At 40.0% G+C, this 14,149-nt stretch overlaps 2 protein-coding genes across 2 annotated transcripts; both read right to left on the reverse strand.

Moving 5' to 3' along the window:
* Window positions 1-125: 125 nt before the first annotated feature.
* zw10 (zw10 kinetochore protein) lies at window positions 126-8,296 on the reverse strand. The gene is made up of 16 exons (XM_072662785.1): window positions 8,117-8,296; window positions 6,239-6,373; window positions 6,038-6,139; window positions 5,617-5,694; window positions 5,280-5,439; window positions 4,164-4,316; window positions 3,854-4,048; window positions 3,259-3,395; window positions 2,991-3,173; window positions 2,655-2,890; window positions 2,418-2,489; window positions 1,786-1,949; window positions 1,538-1,668; window positions 1,288-1,419; window positions 1,001-1,203; window positions 126-880 (listed from the first exon to the last, which is right to left on the reverse strand). Exons 1-16 carry the CDS (start codon window positions 8,219-8,221, stop codon window positions 760-762), a joined length of 2,307 nt encoding a protein of 768 aa, XP_072518886.1. The 5' UTR covers window positions 8,222-8,296; the 3' UTR covers window positions 126-759.
* Window positions 8,297-9,490: 1,194 nt separating this feature from the next.
* Window positions 9,491-13,840, reverse strand: LOC140539931 (G protein-activated inward rectifier potassium channel 3-like). Its single transcript, XM_072662786.1, has 3 exons — window positions 13,655-13,840; window positions 11,580-12,774; window positions 9,491-10,267 (listed from the first exon to the last, which is right to left on the reverse strand). The coding sequence occupies exons 1-3, from the start codon at window positions 13,838-13,840 to the stop codon at window positions 10,092-10,094; spliced, it is 1,557 nt and encodes a 518-aa protein (XP_072518887.1). The 3' UTR covers window positions 9,491-10,091.
* Between the last annotated feature and the right edge of the window lie 309 nt (window positions 13,841-14,149).

Here is a 14,149-nt window from a genome sequence, read left to right on the forward strand (position 1 = left end):
TTGACAGCATGGTAGATGGTAATCGGCGCTGTCAAAACGTTCAGCATTTTTAAAAGTGATCGACTTTCAAAACTCACAGCAAGAGATAAACGACAAGCGTGATATAATAGAACTACGAGAACAGGTGTGTCAAACACGCTTTATTAATTTTGGTCTTTGGTGTTTTTAAAGCGTTTGTTTTTGTTAGAAAAGAGCCAGAAAGGGGGTGGGGTTCACATCATCTCACACCATCACTCTTCTCCATCAATGATAATTATTAAACAAGTAAAGTAGAGATGCACAGTAATATTGGAAACATGTAGGTAATGTTTTTGTTTTTTTTTTAACTCTGAAGCCATGCAGCTGCTGCTAAACTATCAGCATTTCTTTCATGTTTCTGCAGTTAAAAATGTTACATTTATCCTTAAGACAACCCAGATACATTTATTCCCAGTTCCTACATTTTTATAAATTTGACTTTCAGCATCCAACCACTATTCTCATTTCGGTACATCCATATGTACATAAGTACATTTTCAAGGGTTGCACAGCAACGGATAAGAACAAAGCTTTGCAAAAATGTTAATCTCTCATGACAACCATTCACTCTCACAGACATACCAGTAAAGTATTAGTTAGCTTACTTAGAAAGTCATTTATTGTTGTATATTTTGCAGCATAATAGAAAAATAGAAGAGGAGGAAAAAAAAATCTGATCCATCAAAAAAGGAAGAGCGTGCTTGCGTTGTAGTGAGCATGAAGGGCCACGGTCATCACAGTCTATTTGATTTTGGTAAGGGCTATAGCTCGTCTGTCTGTGTTCTGGAACAGAGCTCGAATCAGACTCTTCATCTCGTTACTAGAGAACTCCTGTGCGAGGGGCCCTTTGCCTTCCGCCCACCTAGTGAAGAGAAACGAGATCTGGTAATGGATCTATACAATGAATGAATAATAACAGCAGTGTCTTTAATACAATATGCATTTATATTTCAAGTACTGAATTTGATGAATGTATTAGTACCTGTCCACTATCTCCTGCAGACTAGCATGAAGTACGATGGAGAGTTCTTTAAAGGTCATCCACTTCTTCACATAGACTGGGACTTCTTCTTGGTATTTCTTGTTTTTGCTCTCCTCAGGCAATGGGGTGAATACTAACGGCCCCTCCTCTATGATCGTCTGACAGAGTGTGTGCAGGCGCTCTCCATCTTCAGTTGAAATGTCCTATAGGGACATCAATGGGTCACATTTAAAGACTCATAAATTTTAAAGAATCCCAAGTTAACAGTCAGCATGATCAGGACTCACCTCCAACATTGTGATTTTGCTTATCAGTTCAGATATCGCCGTATTCAAGAGGGTTCCCATGGACTTGCAGTATATATTCACTGGTAAGACATCTTGCCAGACCTTCCCCAACCGCTTTAGCTGGTGTATCACCTAAGAATCCCCAAAAGTGGGTTATAATGGGCAAAGGTTTTAAAGTTATAGGTAGGATTATGTAATATTCACTAAACGATCTCTAGAACTGAACATAGAGAGTGGTGTTTAGTCTGACCTGTCTGACTGCCTTGCTGGCTGCTGAGTAATTGTCTTCATCATCCAAGTTGGAGAAGTTTCGGGCAGTAGACAGTCTCTCCAACATCTCTGCTTTCTGAACATTCATCTGTGCCACAAAACACTGAGCACCTTGATGAGACAAGAGATATGCTAAGATGCCAAGATATGCTTTAACATTAAGCTCCAGAATAGCAGTAATAGCTTTGGGAATAAATAAAATACGAGTTTTCAATCAATGCCCCATACCCAGTTTTCTAAATCCTGGGACCAAGTCAACAAAATATGCCACTCCGTCTTTCAAGGGAAGATGCGGCCTAAACTGGTGGCCCAGTGTCAGCAGATGGTGGGCAAGGAACATGCAGTTGTTGTGTTGAATTGCAGCCAAGTGAGGAAACTTAAGCAGGTTGTCCCTGTTTTAAAACAAATGTCAGAGTTCTTTTAAACATTTATACTACTTCAAAGTCTGAAAATCACTTGATAAGAATAATTCATTTAATTTTCAAAAATAAATGACTCAATATAGATTTTAATGTTAGAAATAGCACACCCACAATTATTTTACTTTTAAGCAACATTTTTAATATTTTGAGAACAAGAGACCGATGAATTAATTATTTAATGAATATATTTCAGAATCATTGACAGCTATGTTTATCATTTAAGACACATTTCTCTTTCACATTTGTAGCTCCTTATAATCTTTTAAAAACCATCCCAAGGAGTACAGGATGAACATTAAAATCAACCTTTCGTGGGATTTATTTTATTGACAACACTGATTATAAACCTTTGAAAGGTAGTATCACTGCTATGTTGGTTCAACATAGCAGTGTCTTGTCAGAAACAGAAATGACCATAAATATCATATATGCACTTACTTGTGGTATGTTGGTACAACATCATAGAACAGGTGAAAAATATTTCGTGTTGTGTAGAAAAGCTGCACAGCACTAGGGGAAAAAAGACATGTTTTAACATTAGCTATCCAGTTGCATAACAAAAGTGAGGACAAATATGATAAATATTTATTGTTTTATTGCCTTGCATTTGAAAACATTAACTCTACAATCTCAACATAACTGTACACTCAAATAGGTGTTATGGCATTTACATACCACTGGGGGGAGCTGCTCACTGCCTCAGAAAGGGTCTTTATCGCCAGCTCCATTAACTGCTGCACAGATTCACTGATGCGGCACACAGGCAGGCACAGAGTGCGCGGGCCCAGCTGCTTCTCATTCTCTAGGATCTGCTGATCACACTGGCCAATTCTCTTCCCCTCCTGCTTCTCTCTGCTGCCCCCACTTGGGTTTGGCAGTTTAGGGAGAGCAAGTCTGTAATCTGGAGAGATCTGAAGACGAGGAGTTAATTAGAGACAAACTAATACAATGCTGATGGCATAAGGAAATTGTTTTCCATCAATGGACACTGATGAGAGTCACTGCTCTTACTTTAACAGTATTGTGCATCTCTGAAGTCATTAGTTTCCGAGCAGCTACTATGACATCCTGACATTTTTTGCTAGCAAAATGGCAGTTGACATTTCTTGCATATTTCAGAAGATCTGTGGAATCTCCACTGAGGTATCCCATCTCTTTCAATTGATTTTCAAACTCCTCAGTTTCTTTGATAACCTGGACACAAAAAATAACAAAAATGAAACAACATCTTCTACCTCTTTTGGTGTCATTAGTACACTTTTTTTATCTGTCCACTTACTGTATCATACGCTGCCAGCTGACTGCTGTTAGTCGGTATAGAGTACAATAAGCATTCACGGATGATACAGTCCGACATCTCCTCCCATATCTGGTCTCCCAATATAGCAGACACTTTCTGATCACCTATGGATGCATCTACATACATAGAGAAAAAGGAAGAAAATGTGAAGAATCTACTAATAGGAAATTGGTAAGAACCTAGTAATATGATATGAATCATGACACAGAAGTTACGATTCAACATACTGCAATATATTGCGATATTGTAAGCAAGATAATATAAAAGATTCTAAAAAAAAAAGTATCATAGAACACAAAACACCCATTCATATGCATATAATCTGAGTAAAAGTAACGTTTACTTTTTTATGCAATCAGTCTAAAGAAAGACTACATTTAACATTGCTATCTAGTGGTCAGGGTTTAAACACAACACATGAACCACTGTCAACCACCACTATTTTTGCATTTAAAATCAATATTGTGTTTTTGAGAATATAATATTGTGAAACTTCAACATAGAAATATTTTTGAACATCCCAATCTACAAGATGAACAGAAGAAAATTTTATGCTAGACATGCTCTGGCGTACCAAAGAGGTGTTCATGCAGGGTCTTGAGTACTACAAGAAGTTTGGTGTAGACTTCAGCAGGGGCTGGGTGCTCTGCTTGGATCTCTTCACTCTGCAGGCTCAGGACTGTGCCCTGTTCAAGATGCTCACCCACCTCTACCAGCAGAGATGGGTACATTATCAAAGGCTTCAGCATGTACTTCAGTAACACCTGCCCTGAAAGCAGGAGACGGTCCATTGTAAGCGGGTTAGGTTAGAAATACACTATTAATGGGAATAAACAAACAAACAAACAAACAAACAAACATGGTAATATGAAAATAAATAATACCAAATAGCTTGATTTTTTTGTGCAGTTCTCCTTGAATGGCGAGGGCCTGGAGGATACTAGAAAGAAGAGGATTAGGTGAGTGTTTGTCTTCCTTAGATGCTCCTCCACTCAACTGAAGTGCTGTTGTCAGGAAAGACTGCATTCCAGTAAGCTCTGCAAAAAATAATAATTAAGAAAGAAAGTTGAAGAGGCTTAAAGGTGCCCTAAAACTAAAAACTATTTGTATACTGTATTTTCCTAGGTTTAGTTAAATAATGAGAGTTCAGTACATAGAAGTGACATACTGTGAACCTCAAAGACTGTTGCATTCTCTATTAAAATAAAATCCAAGTATGTAAGCAAAACAGGCCAGTAAAATGAACCAATTCTCAAAGTCTCATCAAACCCCCCCCCCCCCCCCCCCCAAATGTACATACACCAAAAGCCTTTCCAGGCTAAACACAATTACTTTTTTGGGAGTATATGGAACCAAGACTAAAAACAATAAAGTTAGCAGGTTGACGAAGGGTTGACCGAAATAAACTCTGCTGCAGGTACCTGCACAACAGCTGAAGGAGTGTGGGCTGGTGGGGTTAGAGCTGCGATAAGGACCGTAATGACAGCTGCGAGGAAAGACTGGAGGGGAGCCGGTGAAGCAAGTAGGTGCTAGGCTAATGGGCTAGCACCTACTTATAAAGGGCTTAATAATCCATCTTGCAGTGGCACTTTACTTTACTGCTTTTAATAATGGCCACGGTCTCAGAACATAGACAGACTAGTTTAAAAAGCTGAGGGAGGAGTAAACATGACAAGTCTGTCTATGCTTGATTAAAAGTTTGGTTTTCATGCTCCAGTGTTTTCTTTTTTAGAGCATGCCATGTGAATGAACTTTCCTCTGACCATTTTCACTCACTCAAGTAGCAGCGCTCAGCATAATGAACAGACGAGTGATTCATCTGTGAGTTTCCAGGGCCACTAAACCTTTACCATAAAGGCTAGAAAGGCTACATGGCCATTTGCCACCTGGTTGGGAGAATCTGTCGGAGATAACAATTTTTTATTTATTTTTGTTTTTGTGGCAGATCAGTGAAAAATCAGATCTAAAGTTGTGCAGTGTGTGCTTGGCTTTACTCCTACCTTTGGCAGGAGGCAGCTTCCATACTGCCAGTTTCTTCCACTCTTCTCCAAGATGGTAGATGAGGTTCTCTCTCTGTACAGTTGTCTCTGAGCTGAGGGCTCGAAGTAAAGGCAACTCTGAATTTTTCCAGGCTTTTAAGGCTTCAACACTGCCTCGTGCCTTGTGAGGGTAGACGAAAGCAAAGGACAATGAGCACACACACACACACACACACACACCATTTATGACAATATAAAATCCTAAAATATTTAACCTGAACTATTTATTAATGCAAAATATGTCTATATATTTTTCCTGTCATTCGCCATCTGAAATTGTTCATAATATGATCCTCACCTTTCCAAGTTGTTTAGCTGCAGCCTCATATTTCTTCTCGTGCAAGGTCTTGTGGTACTCCTCCATTGCAGTATCAAACTTAAAGTACAAAATGATCCCAGATGAGAAGTGTAACATTTCATTGTACAAGATGTCTCAAGGTCATTACTCATCAAGTGTGATGTGAATAAACCACATGGAAATGCTGAATATCTGGACATCATTTTTGGAAACAAATCAATACACACAAATAATTATTTTAATTATTTTTAAATACTTAAGCACACAGCTTTTGAAGATTCAGCATCATGTGAGGAGGATAAACTAGTCCTTTTGACATTTATTAAAACGTTCTGGTTAATCACACACACACAAAGGCTATGCTGACACAGCAGGTAAAATGACCTAAATATGATTTTCTCAACAACATCCATTTACTCACCTCTTGCAGATGCTGGAGCATACTTATGACTGCAGTATTCTTCTCTAGCTGTTGCTTCAGCTTGGCATATTCTGTTACAGCTTCATGGAGGTTCTGCTGCACCTGTACAGTCATGTAAAAGGGAGGTGGAAAGACTATAGTTTGAAAATCTAACCCTGATAATATATCATCAAGTAGTGAAGAACAGCATGCTGTCCTTACCTCATTCTCAATACAGCTTTTCAAGAGATCGATGTCTTTAGATACAGATTCAACCTGGTCCATAAGCTCCTCAGCCGCCTCCATACTTGGTATGAACTCATTGTATTTCTTATTTATCATGTCAGACACATCTTCCTAAAATGAAAATAACAGATTAAGACTAATAATTAAAGGCATTAAAAAAAAGCCAGTTTAGGACAACAAACACACACACATGGACTTCTAACTTCAACAGTATTGTAAAATGTATCCTGCTTTTGTTGGCGTGACTGTCTCTACTGTCCAGGGAGGGTTTTAACTAGATTCTGGAGCATTGCTGTGAGGATCTGACTGCATTCAGCGACAAGAGTGTTAGTGAGCTCAGGATGTTGGATGATCATCACCCCACCTCATCCCCAACACATCCTAAAAGTACTGGATGGAGCACCATCATTCCAGAGAACACAGTCCCACTGCTCCACAGCTCAATGCTGGGGGCCTTTATATCCTTCTAGCCCACACCTGGCATTAGACATAGTGCCAATATGTTCATCTTTATCTGCTCCAGAGGGTCCCATTCAAATGACAATACTTCCCTAAGGGGACTAGACGTAGGTGTACGTATATCTCTGTATCTGCACATCTGTGTCAGCAATGGGAGCAACTGAAGGGAAGCAGCTGAATACATTCATTAGAGGGGTCCACAAACATTTGGACGTATAGTGCATCTTGGCAGATCGACCATGCTTATGTTAAGTGTAAGACTGTGAAACGTCGGCCCAGCAATTCTCCAACACTGCTAACCTGCACAGCTAAAGGGCTAGCCAGCATTCAGCCTCACCAAGTATGACACGTCAACCAGAGCCCACACAAACACCACCATTCAGTCATAGCTAGCTGCAATCTGGGCAGCCAGTGCCAAACTGTTTACCTTAACCTTGCTGACATTCATAGCTATAAGACGTCTTACAGTTTAATGTCAGTGTCCAGACAGTTGTGTAATAACACCTCGTAAGACCTGACTGCGAAGTGAGCTATTGCAATTCAAGGACTTCGCTCCTAGCTTGCTTGCTAGCTAGCAGGATAGCTGCTGGCTGGGCTAACGTTAGTGATGGAGCAACTGCAAAAGTATCAAGATAGAAAAATAATATCTACACACATACAGCGTTAACATTACCTCCATTTAATCAACTGTTCAATCAGGTTGGGTTTTAGCTGGAAGGGACACTTAGCCAAGTTAAACTGAAGGAACGGACGACAGTGTTATTTATTAGCTACATTGAGATAACGGACTGCTAAACTGAGGGGACGACTTGGCTGCTAGAGCTAAATCTTGGGGGCGACTTGTTAAATCTCTAAATGTTAATTTTCTACTTTAATACTTCAGGGGCACTGTAAGTAAGGGTGGAGGTAGCTAGCTAGCCAAAGTGAGCCAAAGTTAACCAGCCAAAACACTGTAGCTGCTTGAACCCAGCAAGTTTTTGGAAACTGTAATTTATAGCTAATATTTTACTGTATTAATTAATCATATTATAGCTAATATGTGCTGTTGGAGTGAAATCTTATAACTGAATTGGTTTTCAGTTTGTTTCTGTTTCGTTGTTTTGCAGATGAGTGTGTTTTGTGGGTGTTTCAGCTGAATAGCTAGATAGATAGATAGCTAGCATTGGTTGTAGTGCTAGATAGCTAGCTAGCATAGCTACTAAAAGTAACTAGCTAGCTCAACCTTTAACTGATATGGTTAACCGTTAAAGAGGAAACGTTAGATTGCTGTAATGTTAGAGTTCAACACAGAAGTGACAGCTGTCTAACCAGCCTAGCTCTAGCCCAGCGCTAGCTCGCTAGATAGCTTGCCTAGCAAAGTATCGCTAGCTACATTTCCCTCAGGAGTTGGTTTACCTTCGTTTCCTCCACTTTCCGCGACAGTTTGGAGATTTTAGAGGCTAGGTCATCTTTTTCCAGTTTCCCCGAGCTCGCCAGCACTTCTGTGACAAACGAAGCCATGCTCGGCTAATTTCTGTTCAAAGCCGCTGCTGCTGCTGCCGCTGCTGCTTGGTCAAATCCTGCTACTGCCCGCCATCCCGCGCGAGTCCTTCTGAGAGCGAATCGGATCGAAATGAGCAGAACAAAGTCATGAGTCGACTCCTCGATCACTACACGAGTCATTAACCCTTCGAAGCTCTAGTCTCTACTTTAATACATGAGTTTTTAAGACCTCAAATATTTAATTGTCTTATATAACGCTTAAATATATAAGCAATAACAATATCTACAAATAAATAAAATCTATATAAAACATAATTCATTAAATAAAAAAAGAAAATAATAGCAGATGCATGTTTTCTGCCCCCTGGTGGATTATCCATGCACTGTATGCACCGGAAAAAATCTCTTTTACACTAACAGATTTCCATGTTTGACATTACTTATGTAAATCTTTAGGGGCAATTCAGTTTTCTGCTGTGCTCAACAAATTTCAGATGTATCGAATATGGTACACATTAGGTCATATATGGAACGTGTGGTTGGTGTGGTGCAACAGATAACACCACTACCGGCCAGTGAGCTACCACAGCATGTGGGAGACTGGGGTTCGATTCCTGGTCTGGGTGACTATGCTGTGCTACATCAATAAGAGTGCTTGGGTAAGACTCTTAATACTACATTGCCCCACCTCTGCAATATAAGTAACCTTGTAAGTCGCACAGGATAAGAGCGTCAGCTAAATGCTGTACATTTCATTTATTTTTTAGGTCAGAAAGTCAAATAAATACATTTTATTATACGTTTTTAATATATATATATATATATTAATCATTAGAATGAGCAATTATTTGATGGTGCAGGCTTTAAAGGGTGTGGGAGCAGAGTTAAAGTAGGAATAGGAGAGAACTGTATTTAACCTTTTCAAATCTGTTTTTGGCAACACCAGGCCGTGTCCGTGCAATATGCCCAAAATTACCACCATTGACCTTGATTGTGAAAAGGCATTTTATAACACACACTGCTTGCAACAATACTGAAACTTAGAGAAAGCCTTTAAGGTGATTAAAATCTTAAGTAACTTGATATAACATTTGCCTTGTTGCATTCCTGCATGAACTAAATTAGAGCATTTAGCTAGAGTTAAGCAATTCATATAAAGCATTAACACACTTGCACTTCAGTAGAAAAGTAAATTAGTCAGAAGATGCTGAAAGTAAAAATACAGATGAAGCAAAACTGCATAAAAAGACTTTTATTTCTGAGGATAAACTGGAGAAGTTGCACATTTTGTATTTAAAACAAGCCATTGGATAAATCTGACCAATAGATAAACTATATGGACAAAAAGGGTATTAAAAACAGTTTATCCTGCCTTTGGTAGACCACCTGTCTCTACTGTCGTAGGAAGCCTTTCTACTAGATTTTGGAACATTGCTGTAAGCGCTTAGGATGAGGTCAGGATGTTGGATTGTCATCTCCCTAACTCACCCCAAAAGCACTGGATGGAGCTCCACTATTCCAGAGAACACAGTTCCACTGCTCCATAGCTCAGTGCTGGGGGGGCTTTATACCCATTTAGCCCACACCTGGCATGGTGTCACATAGTATATATTCAAGCTAAATATGCGTGTCTAATTGTTTAGGGATCCTGAGTTGTGCACACATTTATCCATAGTGAGTCAAGGATGAGAATAGAAACATGGAAGTACATTAAGTACTAGCTAACGTCCCCTGCTGCCAGGGGTTGTCAGCCGGACTTAGAAGTCAAATAACCAATAGAAAAAAGAGTGGGAAACTCTGATTTAGTGAGGGCTTGCTCATTCACACCTGTGTCAGTGCAGGAAAATCACTAAACTGTGCTGGACTCTGGGTTAAATGCTTTCTCGGTCTATCCTTTCAGCCTTTTTTTAGCACTTTCAGGGGATGTCTGCACTTCAAATGTCTTGTCGAATGCGCTGTAGTCCACACGAAAAGCCCCTTTTTCTAAAGAAATGCATGACTCAAAACGATGACCCCAAAGAATCTCATCTTCTGTGTAAGACGTCCTTGCCTGGCATGTCATACCTAGAAGAGAAAAAAGGCATTCAGTCCAAACCTATCTGTGTGAAGCCAACCAGTAAACATAACACGGCCCAGGTATTCACCCTATTTTGCCACGCCCACTTTTAAGAGTTTGTTTCCTCCGCTTTTGTGTAGAATTCCCAGTCATTTAGTATAAAATGGTTCACTGTCGTATCGTATTCAAAGTGAATATAGTCTGAAGTAGGCTGGTGCTGTGGACACTACGCAAGTGATTTGTTCTGCTAACCCAACATTTCAACAGGCTATTTAATACCATTTAAAGCTATTTAGAGCAACGCTAACTAGCTAGCTTTCGGACACCACAAAAAGATCGTTTGTGGGGTAGCATGTCCAAAGAAGGAGGACCGGTGTCTATGGTTGAAGGTGCTACACAGAACACATCCATACATCTGCTCTTACCATTTAGTGGAGAGGAAACAAATACCAGAACATCCACCCAGTGAAATGGCTCGGTTTTGAAACTCTGGTGAAGTGGACGTGTTGGGTGCTTGTTGGGCAGACAGGTAGCCTAAAGACTAACCAATCTACCTAGCCCAAGAGCCTCAGAAGCACTTGAAGGGTCCACTTCACCGGAGCTTGAGCTAATAACCAAGCCATTTCTCTAAAGCCAGGTATGGCTGTTCTGGTGTTGGTTTACCACAAAATACCATAAAATGTATGGATGTCTGGGAGGATGTTTTAAATTTAGCACCTTCAATCACATACGCAGGTCCTCTTCTATAAAAGGTGGTGGATGGTTATATGGTGCTCCAAAACACTCCCATCTTTGTTCATAACACTGTTGTTCATACAAAAATCATATTATGCTTATTATACTACTCATTTTACATTTATTATCGCTGTGGCTATAATCTCTATCAACGAAGCTACTGTCGCAATGGAAGTTCTACACAAAATATTCAAAGATAACCATTGATTCATGGAAAATAAGGTGGACATTACTAGGCAAAAGTCTCCATATTGACTTGTGTAAGCTTAGAGGTATCTTTTAATTTCAGGCTTTTTAAAACTAGTTAAGGATATTTTTCTGAGGAAACAGTGAAGCACTGCAAGTCTTGTCGAAGAGCATCTGCTAAATGCAGTAAATGTAATTGTTTATAGGACAGTTATGTTCATTTTATGCAGAGTTCAAGTAAATTATTACCGGATTATGTCAGTAAATGTGTCTGAAATCCTGAATTGGAACTGATACGTACAATACAATTACAAAGCTCTTTTTTTGGTGATTCCTGAATGTATGTACCGAATTACACTGAAAGATTACATGGGGAAGAGCACAGAAATTTGGACAAACCTGATGCTTCAACTATGCCTTCGAGGATGACAATGATCTCAAACTTGTCCCTCTTCAAAGACTCCGCTCCTATCTCCCAGAAGGGACTGCTTTCGTTAATAATATGAGTAATAGTTTGAGGCTCAACCAGCAGAAGCCGGTCGCCTCCGGTGTCATACCCCAAGTTGATCTCAGATTGCTCCAGAGGAATGAACTCCCCCTCTTTTGTTTGTCTGGATTTGATCAGTTTTGCTCTGATCTTGGCATCAACCATGTGACTCTCCCTGAGGTCTCCGATGCGGAAGAGCAAGCAAAGATTCTCATCCCGTTCAGATATGACACAGCGCTTGCTGAAGATCAGAGTCTGGGCTCTCTTCTGCGGCCTGGATATCTTGACAAACATGCACCCAACCATGAGCGAATCTATGATGGAGCCAATTATAGACTGGGCCATGAGGAGTATCGCACCTTCTATGCAGTTGGCGGTCACCATCCTAGAACCATAGCCAATAGTCCTCTGGCTCTCCACAGACAAGAGCAGGGCAGAAAGGAAGCTGTCAACATTCTCAAAGCAGCGTTGCCAGTTTGGATCGTTCACGTGATTCACGTCATCCCTCAGCCAAGCATCCACGAAATAGATTTCAGCAAAGACTACCCAGGTGCCTATGTAGCACATAGTGAAGACAAACAGGAACCAGCGGTACCTCAAATCAACCAGGGTGGTGAAGATGTCAGAGAGGAATTTGCATTTGTCTTCAATGGGCCCAAGGTTGACTCTGCATTTGCCATCTTTTGTAATGTAGCGCTGCCTTTGCTTGCCTGTAGTCAGGCACACTTGCTGCTCTTCACCCAAGAGTTTACACCGCTGCTTTCGGAAAGTCTCGCGAGACATTTCCTCTGGGACCTGAACCGGACAATGGTCGCTGCTGCTGGAGGTGGAACGCCACTTTGTGCTCAAGCTTGTGAGATGGAGGCTCCGGCGAGTGTGATGGGGCTTTGAGGGCTCCTGTGTAGCCTCATCCTGATAGGTGGAATGGTTATACATGTGGACAGTCTGCTCTTGGCCACCAGGAGCCTGTTGGTGATTCTGCAGAGAATAGGTCAGCTGGCATGCCGGGACTGGCACCAAGGCCTGAAACTCAAAGCTCTTACTCTGGGGGAAAGAGGTATTTTGAGAGTTCAGCACTGCTGAGGCCACAGTAGATTTAACTCCCGCCTGACCGAAAAAAAAAAAAAAGACATACAGTGATACATAAAAATGTATAGAAGTATACATTTTGTTTTTGTTTTTTTACTTTTTTGTGAAGGAATCTTCAGTGATATCTTAAATCTAGTCGATGTAACTGATCAGAGTAGAATTATTATAACATTATTTAATTTATTTCCAGACTAATATTTACTTATTATTGACTTATTTACTTATATTACGTATATTTGGTAATTTTCTGAAATGTAAATTTTCATTACATTAGCATATTATTTTTGGAATAGACACACTAAGCTTGCTATTAAAATGAAGACATTTTTAGGAAACTCAAAATAAGAAACAGTAGATATTTTGTTTTTCAAACTGTGAAGTTGTAAACATATCCTCTGTCGATATACTGTAGATAAAGCAAATTTTCATGTACAGTTACTCTACAGAAGGTCTGAGACATCTCCCCAATTGTAATTAGTCAGTTCAATCTCATTTTTAAGCTTTATAAATTCTCAAACTCTTCAAACCTTGTACAAACATGGGCTCCTCTAAGCTTGCTGTGTCTATAGTGCAGACTGTTAATAAGGAATGTCTGTTCAGGAGAACTGTGGAGGTCAATACGAGATCTGTAATAGAACTGATCTTATGCTTGAAAGTTTAGCTGACTAAAAGGTGTGGTGCACTGTTTCAATGTGCAGAGTTACAAATCAATGTTTAAAGTACTACAGAACATCTAGACAAGCAAGATAAAACATTTAAAATAGGAATTCAAAATAAAACAACTGGCAAAACATTTAGGGAAATAAAGAAAATGCATTTCATTAAAAAAAACATCATGCCAACTGTAAGCATGAAAGTGGATTTGTCTTGCAGATATCTTTTGCAGTGCATTCTTTACCTTTGGGTATGGGCTATAACGAGCTGATTCCAGAGCTGGCCGGGGAAGGTACGCAAGCAGGTGCTTGGCTGTGAGAAACTGTGCTGGAGGGATGGAGTTCCTGCGATGGTCTAGTTTCATAGGCTGGACTTTCACTCCATTACATTCCTGTAAAGCCATGTTGCTGCATGTGACAGTAGAGACCATCACAACTGTGATTACCACTCCTTTCTTCTCCCTTTAGAAAGACCATGAGATTGATGACAATTTAGTATTCTCAAATGAACAATACAGTCTGACAGACAAGAGATGAACAGGTTCATATGAGGAAGTAAAGGGGAAAATTCTTCATTCTTCCAGGCTCAAGCAGATGTCTCTGCATCCATCTCATTTTCCTCCTAAACCCTCCCATGGACCCTGAGGTCCACAATACACTGTGTGGCAACATCTTGAATATCATCGCAATCTCCCCAATGTTCCACATCTAATTAAACCGTTGAGATTACTCCTGATCCA

The sequence above is a fragment of the Salminus brasiliensis genome, chromosome 18 (genome assembly GCF_030463535.1).
Source record: "Salminus brasiliensis chromosome 18, fSalBra1.hap2, whole genome shotgun sequence".
Taxonomy (NCBI): Eukaryota; Metazoa; Chordata; class Actinopteri; order Characiformes; family Bryconidae; genus Salminus; species Salminus brasiliensis.

What these genes read in the sequence shown, in the direction of transcription:
- zw10 (XM_072662785.1), bottom strand. Translation starts at nt 8,221, where the DNA reads ATGGCTTCGTTTGTCACAGAAGTGCTGGCGAGCTCGGGGAAACTGGAA. An exon ending in GTGAGCAGCTCCCCCCAGTG is followed by an intron (nt 2,490 to 2,654) that starts GTATGTAAATGC and finishes TTTTTCCCCTAG; the next exon opens with TGCTGTGCAGCTTTTCTACA. An exon ending in CTGCAGGAGATAGTGGACAG is followed by an intron (nt 881 to 1,000) that starts GTACTAATACAT and finishes TCTCTTCACTAG; the next exon opens with GTGGGCGGAAGGCAAAGGGC.
- LOC140539931 (XM_072662786.1), bottom strand. Translation starts at nt 13,840, where the DNA reads ATGGTCTCTACTGTCACATGCAGCAACATGGCTTTACAGGAATGTAAT. An exon ending in GTTATAGCCCATACCCAAAG is followed by an intron (nt 12,775 to 13,654) that starts GTAAAGAATGCA and finishes TTTTTCGGTCAG; the next exon opens with GCGGGAGTTAAATCTACTGT. An exon ending in AGGCATAGTTGAAGCATCAG is followed by an intron (nt 10,268 to 11,579) that starts GTTTGTCCAAAT and finishes TTTCTCTTCTAG; the next exon opens with GTATGACATGCCAGGCAAGG.